At 40.5% G+C, this 21,819-nt stretch overlaps 1 protein-coding gene across 11 annotated transcripts in view; it reads right to left on the bottom strand.

Annotated features, from left to right (window-relative positions):
* Positions 1 to 37: 37 nt before the first annotated feature.
* SNX24 (sorting nexin 24) overlaps positions 38 to 21,819 on the bottom strand; it is a 141,186-nt gene continuing 119,404 nt past the window's right edge. For 9 of the 11 annotated variants that reach the window (XM_046666905.1, XM_046666904.1, XM_046666907.1 and 6 more), the window contains 4 exons: positions 9,640 to 9,734; positions 8,219 to 8,251; positions 7,627 to 7,691; positions 38 to 1,560 (listed from right to left, as the gene is read on the bottom strand). In XM_046666905.1, the coding sequence (XP_046522861.1) occupies positions 1,493 to 1,560; positions 7,627 to 7,691; positions 8,219 to 8,251; positions 9,640 to 9,734 (261 nt within the window). In that variant the 3' untranslated portion in view covers positions 38 to 1,492. Of the gene's footprint in view, positions 1,561 to 6,038; positions 6,130 to 7,626; positions 7,692 to 8,218; positions 8,252 to 9,639; positions 9,735 to 21,819 lie in introns of all 11 variants that reach the window. The other 2 variants (XR_006889388.1, XM_046666906.1) reach the window with 2 other exon arrangements.

Here is a 21,819-nt window from a genome sequence, read left to right on the forward strand (position 1 = left end):
TTGTGTTTCTAATAAAATCCTAGGAGTAGAAGACAAATTCAAACATTCTGGTTGTTTTTATTTAACTCAAAATAGCTAATAACAAAAACATTTAAAAAATATCTGCAACACTTGACTATGCCGTTATTTTTGGTTGATGACACTTGATTATTTAGTTCTTGCTTGTTTCAACATGTAGGAACATATCTATCATAAACAGATCTCTAAAAGTTTGCAGTAGGCTTTAAACCTGTATATTTAGATCCTAATCAAAAACCATGATTTAGTTATTAGTTTTGAATCTAAATATTTTTCTCCCACACAGAAGCTTATTAAAACTAATAACCATAAATAGGCTACCTATTAATTAGTTTTTAATGAAATGCCCAAATACAGCACACACATACAGGTTGCAAATATGCTTTTAGCCTTTACTACTCAAAATATGAATGTCCATAAGATGTACAGAGGAGTTACATCATAAACACATTTCACTTACATCAATTCAATATATGAGGTCAGTGAAAAGGAAAACAAGAGTAAATCCTGTGGCAATACCACCTATTCAATGAATGGACGCTCTTGAGTAAACCAAGATGAGTGTTGTCAATCTGGTGTTCCCTCAGTCACTATCAGTTCCCATCTGTCTCTTACAGGGCAAGCATCTTACAGGGCTAAGTGTGATTCTAGTGTTTAAAGGTATATGTTTTTCACAAAATCACCCGTAACCAAACTCCAACAACTTCAATTGGTCTTCAACCAAAGAAACAGTCATTTCTTCCAATACTGGAGGAAGAACTGGTTGTGGTGGATGGACAGACCTCCAATATGGCGCCTTTCTAAACAGCTGTCAAGGCTAATCTTGAGACCTGATTTTATCCTATGTATTGACATTAAAAGCTAACCCCTGGTTATGATGCAACTCTGCTGTAATGTAAATAAAAATGCCATGATTTAAAAAATGCCCTAACATTATCAGTATAATTTAATTTCCAGTTTAGTTCCCTCCTCACATTTAGCACAGTGTGTTTCTATGATACGCCTCTGGTGCCAGCACTTCAGAATGTATCTATCACCGGCTGAGAAAAATCTCACGTTGAAAAGATTAGTGTGCTATGAAATCTGAACCAGGAAGCTCCCAAAGTTGATCAGTCTCAGTATGATTCAGGATAAGATTTTCAATTAGCAAATGGTGCAACTGCAGCAGACAGCAACTTTGTTTTGTTACACGCGCCGCTCCCAGGGATCTTCCAGAACCTTCTGTTTTTGGGTTTCTAAATTGGCAGCTACGTTCTTCTTCTTAAACACTTGGCCTCAGCACCACCCTGGTTCAGTTTCTATTTTTAGAAGCACCACTCTAACGGAAACATCCCTGCCCTGAATTAAGCTGGGACTGTGATGTGACACTAGCTAGAGCTGTTATGTCATACAGTTTAGGTTAATTTGGTAGCTATCGATTTCCTTGACTATGACTTCGGAACTTGCTGCAGCTTCTTCTCGCCGCGTAGGATTCCTACCTGGGCTGTAGATGAGGGTAAAATATCCCATGGAGAACTCCTTCAATAACCACATTTGGAAAATCTGAAAAACAAAAGGAAAACTGCTCTCCTTATGCACATCGATAAATTTGAATTGCAGTTTGTAGACTCTAACGAGGCAGGTCCTGGGATAACGTCGGAATCTGCCTCGCCAGGCAGTTTGCCCTGGTTCATGCTATCAGTCATGCCGCTGCAGCCCACAGCCGCTGGAGCGCACCGCCAGGCGCTGCAGGACTGCGCGGCCAGATTTGTAGCTTATTGATTTAAGGGATGTTCTCATGGTTAATGCTGCCGGGCCCCAGCTCTTTATCTGAATGTTTTCTCACAAGGAAGATGGATTACACTGGCAATTCAATTTCTAACAAAATCTCAATATACTTGAAGGAATTCCAAGATTTCTACTGGGAATACTTTGCTGCAGTTTTTCCATTGTGGTTTACAGCAGTGCTTCGTCCAAGTTGTCTTGAGTATGCGTGTGCTATTACACCAGCTTCTGGAGAGCAGTTAGATGGGGGCCTGTCTTCCTAACTTAAAAGGGCAAATTTCCGACAAAAGCCATCCTGTCAAACTTGAAAAATCAGCTACATTTTTATAGGAGATACCAAGGGAGCCCAGAGGAGTACAGTATGTTGTACCATGTTCCAGTCAGCAGAGCAGGGAAAATACGGTTGCTTGAACAGGGGGACAAATCCATGCCATGGTTCAGAAGTTTAATTCCTAAACTTTGATCTGCACATAATTATATCCAGGATTTATGCTAAAGACAACCACTTTAAGCAAATATAGTTATTGTACAAGGAAATTAAGTAGTCCAATGTTTTTAGACAAAACATAATAAATGCATTCATTTACTATCCAACCTCTATAGAGTATCCACTACGTAAAACCACTTACAAGGGGACTGGAGTCATCGGGGGGGAGACAGGCTCTCTGAGGACACACGAGGGAGCTAACCAGGTGGAAAGTGTGCGGCAGCAGGGAGCCTGGAGGGGGGTTCAAAGACCTAGATGGAGGCGAGTGTAGTAAGAGGAGCTGCGAGGAGGCCTGGGGCAGGGGCCAATTCAACCCAGGAAAGAATGGACAGGAATTCTGGCTTTATCTAAAAAGCAATGAGAAGCTATTGAAGGATTTTTAAGAGTGAGAGAGAACTGAATTGTGTTTTGAAAAGATGACTCTGGCTGCCATTCCGAGAGCAGACTGGAACAAGTCCAGAGTGGTGATGGATTCGATGTGACTAGGGAGGGATTTCATAATAGTACCTACCTGACAGGTTGTCATAAAAATTGATGAGTGAGACAAAATGCTTCGACCTAAGCTTGGCACACGGTAAGTACCAGCTATTATTATGTACCAAGTACTCTCTAATTACTGGGATTATAAGTAAATAACAGTTCCCACCCAGGCCATGGAACTTACATGCTAGTCAGGGAGACAAGCAAATGAATAAACAAACAAAATAGGTGGGTCTTTTTTGTTTTTTTTGCTGAGGAAGATTGCTTGTGAGCTAACATCTGTTGCCAATCTTCCTTCATTTTTTATGTGGGATGCTGTCACAGAGTGGCTTGATGAGCGGTATGTAGGTCTGCACTTGGGATCTGAACCCATGAACCCCAGGCGTCCGAAGCGGAGCGTGAAAACTTAACCACTATGTCACTGGGCTGGCTGCCAAAACATGTTTTTTGTTTTATTTTAAAGATTGGCACCTGAGCTAACAACTGTTGCCAATCTTTCTTTTTTCCTGCTTTTTCTCCCCAAATCACCCCAGTACATAGTTGCATATTTTAGCTGTGCGTCTTTCTAGTTGTGGCATGTGGGATGCCACTTCAGGGTGACCTGATGAGCAGTGCCATGTCCGTGCCCAGGATCCGAACTTGCAAAACCCTGGGCCGCTGAAGCGGAGCGTGCAAACCCAACCACTTGGCCACCGGACCGGCCCTCAAAATATGTTTTAAAAATATCTCCAATACATGAGTGTTCACTTACTTTTGGTTGATGACACTTGAATTTCCTAGTGTTTGCTTTAATCCAACATTTAGTAACATAATTTTTCATAAAACATTATCTTTAAAAGTTTGCAATAGGTCTTAAACCTGTATATTTAGATCCCAAACAAAAGCAATGATTTAGCTAAGTTAATTTTAATTCTAAATGAATTTCTCCCACAGAGAAGTGCACTGAAACCAATAGCCATAAATGGAGCTGTTGATTAATTTTCAGTAAAATGCCCAAACATTACATGCATTAGCATATATGCATTTTTCCTTTGCCACCTAAAATACAAAAGTCTATCTGAAGGTTAATGAAAGTACATCATAAACATATTTAGCTTAAATGGATTCAAATAGGCAAGTTCAGCAAAAACGGACAAAAAAGCAAAATAACATTAAATATTTTGGGTAATTCTACAGCACAATTATAGGTCAAGCAGTGACTTCAGGGCAAGGTAAAATATAAAGCTGGGCATGGGGCCAGAGGGTGAAAGGGGACAGGAAGGCGAGGCGGAAGACCCTTCTGTGAAGGCATCATTGGAACGAAGTGGCATAGCAGCCAGCTGTGAGGGAGTCCGGGTGAAAGGCATTCCCGGTGGAGGGAAGAGCCCACGCCAAGGCCCGGTATTTATTGTCCAGCAAATGCTGAGCAGATGCTGGATGCTGGAGATTTAGATGGTGAATATGACAGAAAGAGAGACAAAAAAGGGAACAAAGTTTGTGATCATGACTATGAAAGAAGCAAATAGGGTGCTCTGATTCAAGTGAATGGGATGGACGTATTTTATAACAAGGTCCACCAACCAGTGACCAATGCTGAGACAATCAGAGGTCATTTTTTTTTCTCATCTGTCCCATTCCAAATGGAGTATGTATGACTTGGCTTCACCATAGGTATGATTTAATACAATGTCCATTATTGCTTGAATTACTCAGAAAACTTCCCTTGCCTTTGTTTTCCATTGAGAGTTGATGAGAGGGAAAGTGATTTAGGATAGGTTTTGCTGTTGTCATTTATTTTATAAACACTTACTGTGAACCTTTAAAAAAAATGGTGAATGGGGTGGAGGGACTCTGAGAGGCTTCCTGAGGGCAGTCGGCAAAGGCTCTCTGAAGTTGCAGCTGAAAGAGCCAGCAATGCAACTGTTTCTTGAACAAGAAGAGGGTTCAAGGAGGAAGAAACAGCGAGTGCCCTGATGGGGACAGGAGTTCAGCACACGTGAGGCCCAGAAACAATTCCAGTGTGGCTGCAGCAGAGTGTGTGAGGGGGTCCCAGTAGAAACACGAGCCAGGGCCAGACCACAGAGGGCCCTGTAAGCCATGTAAGGGCCTGGAGCTCACAGAGACAGTTGGGGAGGAAATACAATATTGTGACTCAGCTGTATACACAAGGTAACCAAGGCCACAAGCAAGGAGAAGATTATTCAAAAGAAAGTGTAATGAGAAGAGGGGATAGTCTATGACAGCCTTCGGGTAAACTGCCAGAGATTGGAAGTACAGTAGAACAGGGGAAAAGCCAAGACAAGACAGTATTTGAAAGAGGAGAAAGTGGTCAACAGTGGCTAAGGCTGATGTGAGGTCAAGTAAGAGGAGGACTGGAAAATGTCCATAGAGTTTAGCCACTCTGCAGTCACTGGGCACCTGGGAAAGAGCTGTTCTGAATTTCCCAGAAAAATCAAACCAAAGGCCAAAAAGCATACACTAAGAGAATAACGTTGGATTATTAGCATTTAATAAGAAGATAGTGTTTAGCTGTCAGAACTTTAAAGACAAACACTCCTCTACTTTTGTCGGTGCCCCTATACCTGTGAAGATATTTCCATATTCAGTATCCTCTGGAATAGTAACCTCAACATTTTGTTAAGAAATCTAATAACACAAAAATGTGATGCAAGTAAAATTTATCTTTAAATTAAATACAAAAGATTTGCAAGAATATACCACCTGGATAATACTTCTAAGACAATAAGAATCTGATTTATGAAATTGGGTTGGCCAAAATTCCAGGAAGACAGATCTAGTGACCGGGTCTCCAGTACCTGGTTCCATGCTGTCCATCAAACCCATGATTTTCATTTACTCTCAAGCAGGAGTCCTCTTTTTGTGCAAGTCATTTATCCACACCAACATTCTACCAATGGTACATACTTATTAATCTTTCTAGCTGCAGACATTCACCCCGACGAAAGAACCCAGAAAGCTTCTCCTGTTCTTCATTGCCAAGCCAGGTGCATAGCACATGCTGCTTAAAAAGCTAGATGAATAGGATTTAAGGATCATAAAACACCTTTCTTCTTCTACAAAGCATCCTGGCTATTCTAGTCCACAGCGATCATCCCACTCTCTGTACTTCTGTAGGAATTTCAGTCAAATGCATGAACTATTTGAGCACAAACAATACCTGGAAAAAGTACTTGTGGAACCATTTTTAAAAGATATTAAGAATACTTTAGGGCCGACCCCGTGGCCTAGCAGTTAAGTTCAGGGCACTCTGCTTCAGCAGCCCAGGTTTGTTCGGTTTCTGGGCACAGACCTACACCACTCGTTGGTGGACATGCTTCGGTGGTGTTCTTCATACAAAATAGAGGAAGGCTGGCACAGATGTTAGCTGAGGGTGAATCTTCCTGAAGCAAAAAAGAGGAAGATTGGCAACAGACGTTAAATCAGGGAACATCCTCTTCAGCAAAAAAAAAAAAAAAGAAAAAAGAAAAAGAATACTTTATAAAACATTACCCATTTAATCTAGACTAGGCTACATCATGAATATTTTTAAATGTAACATTTTGTTAACATAGTATCAACTATTATAACATGTGCATTTGTTAACCATGGGAAGAAAATGCTAATGACAGGAATTATTCCTCACTGAAAGGATTCTATAGGAAAAATACTATAAGACCATATTCGAAGGCAGCTGTCTCTGATCAGGGTGCTAGGAATGGTCCCTCAATGGAGCTGGGCTGCATCCTGGCCAGCCTTCCTTAAACTGACAGGTAAGTGGGTGATCAGAGTACACGCATCCCTGCTACAGAGAACAGCCCGTCTCTCTTGCTGGTCATAAGGCTTTATTGTCAGAATGTAAGAATGATTTCAACAGATAATTTACCTATTGCTATTTAGTTGCTATCTACTTAGTTACTTTCAGAGACAAAGGCTGAAAATTCACTACAGCCATGTGCTGAATAATGACAGTTCGGACAACGATGGACCACATATATGACAGAGGTCCCATAAAATCACTACCACACAGGCTAGGTATGTAGTAGGCTCTACCATCTAGGTTTGTCGAAGTACGTTCTATGATGTTCGCACAATAACAAAACTGCCTAAAGACACACTTCTTAGAATGTATCCCGTTGTTAAGTGATTCATGACTGTATACGCCAAGAGCACAGAAGGAGAAATTAGGCAACCAGGGTCCACCCATCAGCATGTGAGACTGGGCAAATCAGGACCTCCCTGGGCTCCAATTTTCTCATTAGCCACTGATGATACCTGCTCCGCCTATTTCATAGGTTGTTAAGGAAATTAAATGAGATAATATTGGAGAATGTACTTATGAAGAGCTGCCTAACAGAACACTGTGAGAGGGGACACATTAATTTAAATTTCTTGGCACAAAGGACTCAGGCTAAAATATTGGTTACATTTATACTTAAATTAATTCACTGTATTTAAATAGACTACTTTTAAAAATATTCATCATCAAAGATGCTATAATCTAAATGGAAATGGGGGTACACATGCAATGCACATACACAGCTTTGGGGAAGAAGCATTTTAAAAAAGGCCAGGGCCTCGGATTCAAACCCTCGTATCTGGATAAAAACAAGCAGAGGCCAAAATAACTGCTAAAAAAGATTAAAGACAATAAATATCTTTCCTCCTTATTACTCTAATTCAAAATAGCCTGGCAAGAGAGAAAGAAAAATTACATTTCCTCCTGAAAGGCCTGCCCCAATTAAAATTCTGAATGTCTCTTACACCAAGAGCACTGGTTTATTGGCAGATTATTAAGCCCTGGACCAATGTCACTCTGTTAGACCTGTATTAAAAACGCGGTTTATGTGGTGCAGGGTCAGATCAGTAAAGAGCTGTTAGCAGATGACAGGTTTGATTACCGCTGGCTGCAGGCAAGACGTATGGATCCCTGAGGAACAGCAGAACCGGCTGGTGGGACAGTTTGCTGGAAAGGTCAAGAACAGGCATGTCAGCATCAGGGGACGACGGTAAACAGAAAACACTACAAACTAGCTTTGAGGGGATCAAACTGCTGTGCAGGGACATCTCAAGGTTTACGTATCTAACGGTGCGGGTGAATAATAGCAAGCAGAAATGGAGGGACAAACCAGCACCGCGCTCATCTTCCAAACATTTCTTTGTGGAAGTTGAAGCAAACGTACAATCTATATAATAAATCACTGCTGAAAAGTGCTGTTGTTTTGTAAATCTTGCAGTATGATGATTGATAAAACAACATCCTTATTACTTGTATGAAACTATAGAAGACTCTTCTTTCTTCTCTCCTAGATGTAACTGGTTACTGCTGGAACTTCCGATCAAATATTTATAATCTTAAAATCAATTTCCTAATGAAGGTTTTCAAGAAAATCATGACCTGAAACATTTATTCCACAGTAATTAAACAGATAACACAACCAGAGTCCTAGTCCTGGTTTGTACAATGCCTGATGGACCAGTATTAGTTCTTACCTTGACTCTTCGGATTCTGTCTCATCAAAAGATCTAAAAATTTTTAAAGAAAAAGAAAAAGACCACCTAAGTTGAGTCAATGTTTATGCCAACAAAGGGAAAAACAGCCAGTATTCTTAGAGCTCCAAATGGGAGAGATTTTGAAAAGAGAATCAGGTGTTTTCACAGAGTCACAGCATGGCTGATGCCTCATTCTAAAGAATCTTAACACTGCAATATGCTTGAATTGCAATTTTCCTGAAGATCACTTCAAAATCCTATGGTTTCACTTTTGGGCTTATATAATGGAGAAAAGATTTCACTCACTGTATTCCCAACATCTCTTCTTAAAAATACACAACCAAATATGAAGCTCGACCTCCCAGTAAATGCACACAAGTTGGAACAGGACACACTGACAACGCATATTCTGTGGTGAGCTGTATAATTTGTGCTCTGGGGTGAGTGGAAAGGGATCCTAAGTAAACACTGCCGGTGAGAGCTGTGTGACAGGTGTTTGCAGCTTCTCATCCAGCAGACGGAAGGGGTTTAACAGGACTTTGGGTGTGGTTAGCTCAAACGTCTTGTAGTCAGTGTGGTCCTTCAGGCAGGTCTGGAGGCAGCAAGAGAATGGATAAAAGCCTCTCCCCTGCTTGGATTTGCAGAGAGTTTGTGAAGACGTGTTTCTCTGCAAGTGGATGCAATGTGTCAGGGATGTTGCTGACTGCCTTCGGAGGCCAGTCCAACACAAGTCAAGCTTCCCAGAGCTGGGAGAGTGGCTTATTTCAGAGTTAATTCTTCAGAACTTCTCCTAATTGCTGAGGATATCGAAGGTCTGGTTCCTGGTAGACAGAGATTAGGATCTGCAGCCCCACATTCAGAAGTTCCTCAGGGGGAGACAGCAGGACAGTGGGGAAAGAGCTTACGCCGGAAGGCCTGGGCTCTGCCAGCTACAAGGCAAGAGATCTTGGGAAAGGCACTTAATTCCTGTGTCTGTTTGCTCAACTCTAAAATAAAGGGATTTGGGTAAAATCATCTCTAAGGTAATTTACAGCTTTAAAATTATATAAATATATCTGCCAAGGGGATATAGACTTTAATCAAGTATCCACAAATAAATATATTAGTCTCTAAACAGGCTATCTTAGATTCAGAATTCCCATCATGTAGTATCACTCCATGTAACAGCATAATTTAAAAAGTCAATTCCTTAAGTCTAACCTGAGTTACTGAGCCTTGGCCATTTGGCAGTAATATTGGGATGAGGACTTAGGAGGAATTCCTCTGACTACAAGCAGGGGGCGAGCGCGTGCTGTCCCAAGCCAAAAGAATGGGCGTGGCTAGGCTGGCCCTTCTGGCACCACTTGGGCTATTTGTTATGGCAGTAAGTGGTTGGAGAATAACTTAAAATCCATGTCCAATACATAAACAACAATTCTTACCCACAACTCTCTGCCTTTGGTAGAGAGGGCAAGTGTCGCACATTTAGGAAATCAAGAAACAGTTTGGGAAGTTCTTCATTTTCTAAAATGACAGCCTGTGAAAGTAGAAAACAGAATAGAAAGGGAAGTTTGCTAGGCAATCAATCAAATGAACTATTTCAAAAAGTCATAACCATGCATCAAAGTTCTTACCAGCATCATTCCTCACAATCAACATGAGGAGTGGTCCCCATTTTACCCACCAAGAATTCAGGCTGGCACAAACGCTATTCAGTGTCAGCAAATGCTCCATTTTATCTATTTTTTCACCAACCAGCATTTACGGAGCATCTACTATACTTCAGATGCTGACTAGAGAGCAAGAGAGTGGAGTACCAGGTAGACATAGTTCCTGCCTTCATGGTGATTCTAATCCAGAGTATTTAAAAACCCTGGGAACATCAATAATACTGCTAAGATATGTACATCAGATTTTCTTTACTGAGTGATAAAGTGGCCTGGTGTGTGTGTGTGCATATCCACAAGAGACCACTGCTGTTTAGGAAATACTATACATGGTTTTTTTAACTGGAAGATTTAGTCAAGATCCCTCAGCTCTCACCTGTTTCGGCATTAGGATCAACTGACATTTACTGCTATTTCGATGGCTCCACTTAAAGGGTCAGTAACAACTTTACCACTAAGTGTAAATCCGCATATATACTGAAAAAAAATCTATAGAGTTCTTCCATTTAGGGAGCTCTGCTAAAAAGCAGCATAATGGCATAACCATGTCAGTTCTCAGATATCCAGATTATGCAATTTTAAGGACAAATCTAATGGAGAACTACAGAGTGCATTTTTATACATATCTATTTTTAAAAAGTCTGCTAGAGTGTGTGAACTGATTGTGTATTTGCCCCTCCCTCCCTTTTTTTCTTTTTACAAAGATCATGGAAAAAGCAGACTGTACAATAATCTCTGAAATTAATATAACTATTCTCAAGGGTTATTTTTATAATTTACCATGACTTTTTTTCCCTAGTAAGCACATGCTGTTTAAAGAACAATGAGAATTGATGTGAAATGTCACTCACACAGCTGATCAAGAACAGTTTTGCAAGGTGACGCATATGGGACATAACAAATGACAAAAGTAAGGTCAAGTTATATGAATCTTATACATACATAATTCTATATAACGTACTGTTTTTAGCCATAATTTACATACTGAGCTATCCCGTCTCTCCAGGTTTTTGGAATACTGTAACTCAGTTCAGGACACAGAAATGGAATGAGCAGCCACATAGGTCTCCAGTCCTTGCAGGCTGACCTCCACTACATTAGCGCTCACTCTTCCTGCTGTGCTAGCCCTGGAGACGGGTCGTCTGGAGAGCCAGCCCTGTCTGGAGCTCTTACTAGTCCTTTCATAGCCCATTGTACCACTGAGGCTTAAGGAATAAAAAAGAGAAGAAAAGGAAAGTACTTGGGATTGTACTTTATTCATTAAACAAATATTTACTGAGCATCTATTATATTAGGCACTGAGATATGGCAGTGAATATTACAAGTCCAGCAGAGTGTGGGCTGGTGGAGAAAATTAGCTACAAACAAGTAAACACACACACGCATAACCTAAACTTGCCTTAGAATGTAGTGATATAAAACTGAAAAACTGTGCTACTCTCTACATATTTTCCCGTCCATCCATCTTCCCACCCACTCACTGACCCATCCATCCATCTAAAACGTTGACTCTTTTCTTGATTATAAAACTAGAAAATAAAAAACTCATAAAATAAAGAAAAAAACTCCTCTATCCAGAGGCATACTTTCATTACTATTTCAGTTAATTTTCTTCAAACCATTTGACCTTCATCTAAATGTTTATCTACCTGAGGAAATATTTGGGGTGGCCAGACGGTCATTATTTCAGTACCCAGAACTCAAAGGTTCTAGGAATCATCATACACATGAAGCGCCAAAGAATTTTTGCCATAACGCAAGTTGCAATGATTATCTACTTACTTCTAGATATCTGATTAAGAGGATGATATAATACCTATTTGAATAACAAAGCTTAATGTTGTAACAAATACAGAGTTATTCACCTAAGCAATAGTTTTAATTATGTGTACAAGTGGTAGCTCTCAGACTGAAAAAAAAAAAATTGGGGTGGGGGTAACAGTCTTATCTCCACCCCCACCTTTTAAAATAAATTAAATCAATAACAAGTGTGGGACACTTTTAATGACCTGAACTACTTAATTTCCAGGATCTTTAGACATGTCATCCATCACTGCAGTATGGAGGAAGACATCTCTTGAGTGTTCAGGGGGTTACTTTGGTTTTATTAATGCAAGATTTAGGGAATTTTAACAAGGTGAATTGTTTATTTGCCTTGACAGATTGGCTTACAAGGCACCGGCTACATCTACAGCATGATCATTAATGACAAAAGACAGGCAAAAAGCTGTTTACACTGCAACACCAGGACAAGAATTAATCCTGCTCAGCCTCTCACACGGAGTATTCAAATAGATGATCACATTGTTTAGGTAAGATATACTGACAAAAAAAGAAATATGGAAAACTCCAGAAATCTGTGAGCACTGTTGTTAAATGTTCACTGAATATTCTCAAATAATATTTTCTGTAAAGCCATGACCAATATGGATTTCAGGATTTACAGTTATAAAGAAAGCCCCTTCAGGGAGTTAGGTTAAGCATTTAGCTCTATGGTGGGAGTATTTTCTAAACCCTGCTAAGAAGGCTTCTAAGAAAATAATTAATACTTAGGCACAGAGATAGAGGGTAATATAGTAGAACTTGCCTAATTTAATAAAGTATGTACAAGTGACATGACTGTTATTAGTTAGCCCAGAGATGCAAAAGAGAAATTAAATTAGTTCAACCAAATCTTTTGGTTCATAAACACATGATTTCATTCCATGAGAGACCCAACAGTGAAGTGGGGCCTCACACCTGTTCCATTCACATCTTCTTCAGTTTCTTGAAAAGCTTTTGCTCAAGAAGAACTCCTTCTTGAAGCTGCACCCTGGGCCATCCCACATGCTTGGGACCCTAGTCTGGTTTAAATCACCCAACTTTATTCAATAGATAAGCTATTTTGAAAATGTACATAAATGACATTTTTTAATATCAAATCATATTTCTCCATGGTTTTAGCTTGCTTATCTTTAGTTTTGATTAATCTTCAATGTTTGCCGTTTTCATTCTTTCGCGAGGCAGCGTAGAAGGAAGAATATGGCTTTAGAGCAAGACCTGGGTTCGAACACCTCCTTTGCCTACCTTAAAGGGTTACTGTGAGGATTAGATGATGTCTTCAAGAGTCTCTGGCACAAAATTAGCATTCAATAAATGTTAATTCTGTTTCCTTTGAATCTTATTGTTGTATCAATTCCCAACAATCTATTTTATTGGTTTTGGAAGTCTGGATTACTGTCCATCTAGCGAACAGAGCTTCTTAGCCCTCTATGATTCATGGATCCCTCTGAAAATCGGATGAGAGCTGAGAATCTTGCTTGCTAAAAAACACACATACATAGATAACTGTGCCAGCTGTGGCAGGAGGTTCACAGGCCCCTGACAGCCCAGCTAAGGACGCCCGTTTTTGGCTCCGATGTGGCAGTAACGCTGCTGGGCACACTCTTCGTTTGGCCTGATGCCTGAAGCACTGCTGGGCCTGTGCTGTGCGCCGGCTCCCCAAAGGCCGCGCTGGCCTCTTGCTTCAGTTCTCCACCTCTTTGTCAATTAGAACCCCGCTGGAGCGTGGGCCGCCCCGCTACTGGCATTCATTAGTGCTTTCAGCTCTGGGCTGTGGCTGAAAATATTTGCCTGCCAGTGAGGCTACCCTGGTGAAGGTTTCTTTCTGATCAACCAATATCTACTGCTGGACCAAATTAAGAAAGTAGTTCATATTCATGGCTTTTGTATCTTCTATATGGAACTCCAGAATTCAACAACCTATGGTATTGAGGGTTCCCATTACTGCTGGCTCAGAGGACAGCTGATGAGGCACTATATGCCACACGTGTTAGGGGCATTTTGAACCACTAGGCAGTGATGGGTCACAGGTCTAGTGCTATCAAGCTGATTAACTAATAACTCTGATGGCAGAGTTCTGACACGGATGTAAGTTGGAATGCATGGTTGGGAAACTAATTTATGCATTAAAACTTCATAATTCAAAATGAACATAAGTTGGAGAAAAAGTTGGAAATAAATCCCAATAAATTAACTTTTACAGGTATAAGTACCAAGTCAAATATTATAAGAGGCAGAATTAATTATCCAGATGCAAGATGGAGAGTAGTGTTTGTGTACAAGTGCTGTTGGTCTCAAGTGGTAGGTCAGCAAGAAGTGCTGCTCCATAAAATGTCAAATGAGCTGAGGAATCCTCTTACTCCACTTAACGGAACATTATCTAGCCCCCAAAGAAAGAGAAATAAGAATAAACTTAGGAAGAGCTAGAGGCAAGCAATGAAAATAACTAAAAGATTCAAGATAGTTTCCACAAGAAGAGGTCATCCAATAGTGGGTACCAAGCATGGAATGAGGCAGTAGAGGGCCAAGGAGATAATGTGGTCTTTAAGTTAACCAACCATTCTGTGAAGGAGGGTGGCGATTTTCAAAGTTGCTGGAACAAGAAGAAAGTACTGTCCAAACCAGCAGAGAAGGAGTCTTTCTCTAATTGAAGCCTGTGCAATAAAACCAGCAAAACTAGGAGCCAGCCTGGTGGCCTAGTGGTTAAGTGTGCACAATCTGCTGTGGCAGCCTGGGGTTTGCAGGTTCGGATCCCAGGAGCAGACCTATACACTGCTCATCAAGCCATGCTGTGACCGCATCCCGCATACAAAAAATAGAGAAAGACTGCTACAGACGTTAGCTCAGTGTCAATTTTCCTCAAGCAAAAAAGAGGAAGATTGGCAACAGATGTTAGCTCAAGGCCAGTCTTCCTCACACACACACACACAAAACAAACCAACCAACTAGCAAAAGTGGCACATGCATGGGAAGAGTAGGCATAAGAGCGTCTATATAACCTGGGATCTGAAAGTCTTTTAGTTGCTCTTTCATGCACATGCAGATTGGAGATGCTGTAGAATTAACAGGAAAACTCACTGAAGAAATCTTCAACCAATTTATCACTTAGGAAGTATAAAACCCAGCTTATTATTAAGATGCACACAGGAAATGGGGTTAAATTAAAGAACTATAACTAGTGTATGATGCACTCTGTAAGAGACTTTGCCATTACTACATCTAACTCAGATAAACATTAAAACTGGGCAATCGTGTACCTTCTAAGAAGCAAAAAAATAATTATTCTTTATACAGTCTTACTCACTTTCAGAAGAATAAATGATTTTCCTTAAGACAGACTGGATATTCCTTCAGAAATATCACTCTAAAAGAAGCCTGGAAAAAATCTCATAGTCTACAAAAACATTTACAAAAAAATTGCCTGAATAGGGCAGAAAAACAACAGCATTGCTACCAGCATCCCCTGCAAGCTCAGTGTTTACTCCAGGAGAAATGTCTTTTTTATTGAAGAGGTGCAATTATCATCATGTAACACAAATCACAAAATTCCGATTTTTCTACCTTATCAGTTTTATAAAATCATGTTCCCAAAGGATGCCATTGATTAGTTGCACATGTCCTTTCCGTGACATCCCAAATACCTAATTGTCAGTTATCTTTTCTTCTTCGCTAAGTAAAATGTAGTCACAAAATTACAGAGGGACCTGTTCTGCCTTAACCTTCGCTAGATGCCATCATGCAGTGGAAAACACTGGTAAAATATCACAGGATAACACTGTCCGACAAGGGAGACATATAAACACTGTAATGATTTCCCACGAGTTTCCATTTTAGAAAATTGTCACTAAGGCGAGCATAAACGGTGACACATCTCCACCGAGGACACGGCGAAATCGAACGCTGGCATTCTAGTTAGGTCCAAACCTACCTAGCAGCCAATTATAACAGGCACGGAACATCGTGTTGAAAACTTGGACAAGACCACTTTGCTAACCTTCCACAGTCACTGCACAAAGCTGCGTTGTTTTCACTGATTTGATCCTTTCACTCCCTTTCCAAAACATTAAAAAAAATCCCCACATTTCTTCCCATTGTCCATCAAGATTTGTTACAAACTGCAGGGAACGTCTGCCACAAAAGCCAGGGTACTGAATGAAGCCCTTTTCCTATTCCATCCAGTTTGGTCTGAAAGGTCTGATTGTTGGGTGATGAAGTTCATGACAGTCTTTCCTCTCTTCCCCAGGAAAGATGCTGCAAACCATACCTACTGCAGAGGCGCAGCTAAGAGCAGGGAGGGAGAAAAATCAATACCTCTTCACTGCCGAAAGTGGGCCACAGTGTCACTGTCCTCTGGGACCGAAACTTACCAGCTCACAGAGGCTTTGCAGCCTCGGTCTTCCACTTCCCCACTGCCCAGCACTTGCTCGCAATTCCAAATAGTGAGCCACAGTAAGGTTACCAAAGGAACACTTTTAAAAAGTCAGCCAGTAAACAGATCTAAGAAGGCTCACGACCACCTAAAAAATAAAAATCACATGTGCTTCTGAGGAACCCATGGCACCACGCAGCCTTCTTTTTTTTTTTTTTTTTTTTAAAGATTTTATTTTTTCATTTTTCTCCCCAAAGCCCCCCGGTACATAGTTGTGTATTCTTCGTTGTGGGTTCTTCTAGTTGTGGCATGTGGGACGCTGCCTCAGCGTGGTCTGATGAGCAGTGCCATGTCCGCGCCCAGGATTCGAACTAACGAAACACTGGGCCGCCGGCAGCGGAGCGCGCGAACTTAACCACTCGGCCACGGGGCCAGCCCCCCACGCAGCCTTCTTTTTGTGTGTAACACCAATCCCAGGACACGTCTACTCAGTGCCCAGTAAAAACGGGCACTATTCATAGAATTCAAACTGCTATGGTGTCTCAGGGCTTTACAGACCATCTTGCAAGAAATCTGAGGAGCTGCACCAAAAGCTGAATGCTGACAAGGACCTGTTTAAAACAGTAAACAATCTGAGCAAAGAAATAATGTAATTTGGCTTAAGAGAGATTTGAAAGAAGAAATATAATTTCTGATAATATGGCTAAAAAGACAAAACTAACCATGGAACAACAGAAACTATCTTTTGAATTATTTTAATATCAAAATTTATGCTCTGTATGTTTCTGGAATATCTAAGCATATAAAAAATATTTATTTAGCACATACTAAGTACAACCACTGGCACAATGGTTAGCCAAACCAACATGGCCCTGCCCTCCCAGCACTTACAGTCTAGGGGGGAAGATGGATGGTGTTCACACCACAGCAAACAATGTGAGACTACAAACTGAAACAAGTACCCGAAGGGAAGGAGGTAGCTTCTTTAAGCGTTAGAAACAAAGCATCCTTATTACCCTGTGGGGTAAGGAAAGCTTCCCTAGGAAGGTGCCCTTGAGCTGGGAGTTGAATGGGCTGAGAGGGTAAAGGGAGTGGGATATTCAGATGGGAAACCAGCATGTTCAAAAGCCTGTGGAAGGTGGAAGTGCAGCATTAGAAAAACGGAAAGGTGGCCAGTGTGCCTGAGGAAACAGCGAAACTGAGCAATTAAGTCGGAGGACCTGAGTTGGGGAGGTTGGGTGGGGCTTCCAGGTCACGTGAAGGATTTTGCTCTTTCTCCTCTGTGGATCCGGAGGCTGGTGAGTGGTGTTACCCGGAGGGGTGGTAGATGGGGTATCTAGGTATACATCACATCATCTGATTTGTATTCTGACGACAACTGGAACAGCAGTAGTGTTCCTCAGAGCCAGTAAGCACGCATCAAATCCTTTCTTTGGCTGTCTCTACACTGCTTCTTAATCAATCCATGGACTTAATTTTAATGACTATATTTTCATTTCATATTTGGTTCCTTTTCAAATCTGCCTGCTCTGTTTTCTTAGATTCTTGATCTTTCTTATGCCTTCAATTATTTTAGACATTTTAATTTGAGGTTTCCATTAAATTGTCCTTTTACTTGAAGTTCTTGGGATTTAAACCTACTTTGTGTCTGCTGACTCTCACTCATGCCCGTTTACTTCCTTCTGTGTTTTGTAGTTTTGGGTCATGAACTCGTCTGCAGCAGAGCTTTACCTGTGGGAAGGCCAGGCCAGACTCAAAGCCTATCTTCTCCCAGTGGTTCTGCTTCTGCTCCTAGGAAGCAGATCCTTGACCAAGATCCTAGGGATATATTCAGTGTTGAGCCAATGATTATTTTAACTTTTTAGATTGGGGGTTATAAGACCATACAGATATTGAAACTCTAAACCATAAAATCTCATAAAACACAGCTGGAAAGCTTTAGAGAAGCATTTGTCCATGCTCAGTGTATTTTTCATAGGCAAATGGTCTATGTCGGGGGTTAAGCAACATAATTAATTGTGATTCAGGAAACCAAATATTAGAATTTCCATTTATTTTAAATTTAATAATAAAGAAATCTATCTTTTCTAATTTTTAAGGTATGGATTTATAGTAGTACATACATATAACATTATTAAATATGCACATATTTGAGTATTATGCTCATTTTTTTGATAGGGACATATAGTCATAGGCCAGTAGCCTATGTCTCTGAGTAGAGGGCAGTAAAGAGTTTATATGAGCCACTAAGACCCAATCTATTCAAACAACACTACTGAAATAGTCTGCCATTGCCTAGTTTATCCTTTTACAGAGGGTGTATCTCTATTATTGGAAATGCCCTTCCCACCTCTTTTCAACTGGCCAACTCCTACTTATCCTTCAAATCTCAGCTCAAGTGTGACCTCCCTTAGGAAATTTTCCCCAAACCCTCAGGTTGAGGGTTTTTTTTTTTAAGATTTATCATCTTCTTTTTTAAAGATTGGCACCTGAGCTAACAACTGTTGCCAATCTTTGTTTTTTTTCCTGCTTTTTCTCCCTAAGTCCACCCAGTAAATAGCTGTATATTTTAGTTGTAGGTCCTTCTAGTTGTGGCATGTGGGATGCCGCTTCAGTGTGGCCTGTCAAGCAATGCCATGTCCGTGCCCAGGATCCGAACCAGCGAAACCCTGGGCCGCCAAAGCAGTGTGTAAACTTAACCACTTGGCCACAGGGCCAGCCCATAAGTTATCTTTTTTTTGTGAAATAACAGAATCATTTTATGTGATGTGATGATTAATAGCGGATTGAGTCATATTAACTTTCAACAAATTTAATCTACCAAATATGACAATTTTCATGTGATTTATAACAACAATGATATTTACTTAATGCCTACTCTGTGCCAGGCTCTTTATCTTATTTAATTTTCACAACTGTGAGAGACCATCATTATCCAAGTTCTCTATCTGAGGAATTTGGGGCTCAAAAAGGCTAAATCACCTGTGCAAGGTGTCTTAGAGGATAAGGGGACAGTCAGGAACTCAGAACACAGGTCTCTCTAGCTTCAAAACTACCGATTAAGTGATAGATCAATTCACTGAGTCATTCATTCATTCCTTAAATATTTATTGACATTTACTGCATGTACAACAGCACTGTGCTACATAGGTTAGTTCTTTTCTTACTGAATTTTATTGGAATACTTTATCTTTCCCAATATATATCTTTCTACTGTATTTATAAATTTAATTTATCTCGTAGATAGATTTAAGGGAAACATTGAAACTGGCTCCCTTAAAATACATTCCTGATTTTCCTTGGATTTTAAATTTATCTTAACATCTCAATGAATTTTCACAAATATGCCCAGAAGAAGAAAGGCAATAAATTTCATTAGTCTCTGTATTAAACTAATCTCTATATCAAAAAAGCTGAAAACAAAACAAAAGCAATATCCAAAAGGATCTGGCCTCATAATATTTCAAAATCTATTTGACAATCTCTGACCAACTCAATTCTTCTTTGACTGAATAAAGTACTTTAAAGCCACACTTTATATACTTTATTTTTTTGAGGAAGATTAGCCCTGAGCTAACATCTGCTGCCAATCCTCCTTTTTGCTGAGGAAGACTGGCCCTGAGCTAACATCCGTGGCCATCTTCCTTTACTTTATATGTGGGACACCTGCCACAGCGTGGTTTGACAAGTGGTGCCATCATGTTCGCACCCGGGATCCGAACCGGCGAACCCAAGGCTGTGAAAGTGGGGTGTTTGAACTTAACTGCTGCACCACTGGGCCGGCCCCATTTTATACACTTTTGATCCATTTAAATTACCTAATCATATGTTGAATAACAGTGTAACTCAATTACACATTACCAATAACACCAGAATTTATGAGGCATTTTCTTGATGATCCAATAGAAAAAAAACAAATTCTAAAAGCAATTTAAACAAGCTACTTACCTGTAAGTCAAAACGAAGACCAGGGGACTAACATATTTGAATAAAACAGTGAATTAAAAAGTAAACTAAAACTGATTTAGTAATTCAAATAATGGGGTAAGATTAATTTAAATACAAACTATGGAATATGCGTATGGAAGTGCTGTCTTACTACTTTAAAGAAGAAATAGTAATCAGAACTAGGCTGGTGAGAGGTTGCCTGGACACAGCCTCAGGAGACTGATTTTTAATGAAAGATTTACAATTAGCATAGCCTCTGCATGTTGATAAATTGATGTTTTTAAAGTGTTTAAAGTGCTTGAAAACAATTTGCTCTCTCAAGTCCCTTAAACATTCCCCCAACCACTGAGTTTATTCCTCTGATTTATTCAGCCTTCTCTTTCTTTGCATATGGTACACTCTGACCTGGCTGCAGCACAGCTGGCTCACGCGGTGTAGTTTTGATGGAGTACGCCTTCCTAGGTACACACATTCTTATTGCACTATAGTTAAGACATAGACTACTGGGCAAATTATTTTTTTTAAATGAAGACCTCCAACACCATTGTACATTTGTCCAGCATCGAGTCTCCTGCTTAAAAGCTCCAGTTATGCAATAGATGTTTTACATGAATTTAAGAACCTTGGATAGCAAAGCTCACAGTGTATGGTACTCAATGAGAACACTTAGCGGGAAATGGCTACAGAGTGAGACAGACTTATTTCAAGATTCAGTAGCAAGTGCTCAGAGACATGACACAAAGAGTGAAAAGTGACCCTTGTGGAAACAGTTCATAAGTCTAAACTTAAAAACAAATCTTTGTAGAAAATAATAAAGATAGGTGGGAAGAAGCCCTTCACTTCTGGGCTGCAACAAAAAATATAGTCAATGAAACAGTTCACATAAAACACACAGGTGGGTTAATAGTAGCCCAAAGGGATGACACCAAGGGAGATGGAACACAGCAACAAGAAAGATGAGACAGTAGGCATCTATGCACATGGCTGCTCATCACCGCACAGTAAGTCCATGTAGGAACCTGTTCTCTGAGTCCATGGAAAGAAGAACACACCTACTCTAGCCCTTCTCCCAAACCTAACACCGAAATACATCCTCCCATAACTTGGAGTTAAATTATAGATGTTTACTCAGGGACTGACACTCAACAATGAACATGGACTCTTTCATGGGAGTTTCCAGATTATACCAGCTTCTGATAGACTTCCAGGTATTCCCAGGAAGCACGAACAGAACGAGTGCATGGAAACCTACTCCACAGTTAAGCAGAAACACTTGAACTCTCTGCCTGCCTTCTGCCACTGGAGGCTGTGGGACAGACTGTCAGTTGCCTGCCCAAGAGCCATTCTTCTCTTCTTCTTTATTAATGGAACACCAATTCTGTTCGGAGTTGTGGCAAGTTGCCAAGCTAAACAAAGCAAATAGCAATAACAAAAAACAATGACAATAACAACCCCCTCCTTCAAGTTCCCAAATTTCCTTGCCATGTGACACAGATCTGGCCACTAAGATGTCGGTGGAAGTCGTTAGGTAGGAAAGATCAAAAAACTCCCTAAGAGCGAGTAGTCAGTCTCCGCTGGCCCTCATCTTCTTCCCATCTCTCCACCCCTTTCCTCCCTCTTCTGGCTTGGAACTTGAGCATGATCTCAGAGCTCAGCTGCCATCTCGTGCTCATGAGGCAAAGGCCAAAAGAATCAGAGATCCAATCCCTGATAATCTTGAGACACTGAACCAAAACCCACAATTACCTACAACCGGCAATGCCTGAAAAAGTAATATGCTTGAGAAAGATAAACCTCAATTTTAGTTAAGTCCTTTT

This window comes from Equus quagga, chromosome 7 (assembly GCF_021613505.1).
Source record: "Equus quagga isolate Etosha38 chromosome 7, UCLA_HA_Equagga_1.0, whole genome shotgun sequence".
Taxonomy (NCBI): domain Eukaryota; kingdom Metazoa; phylum Chordata; class Mammalia; order Perissodactyla; family Equidae; genus Equus; species Equus quagga.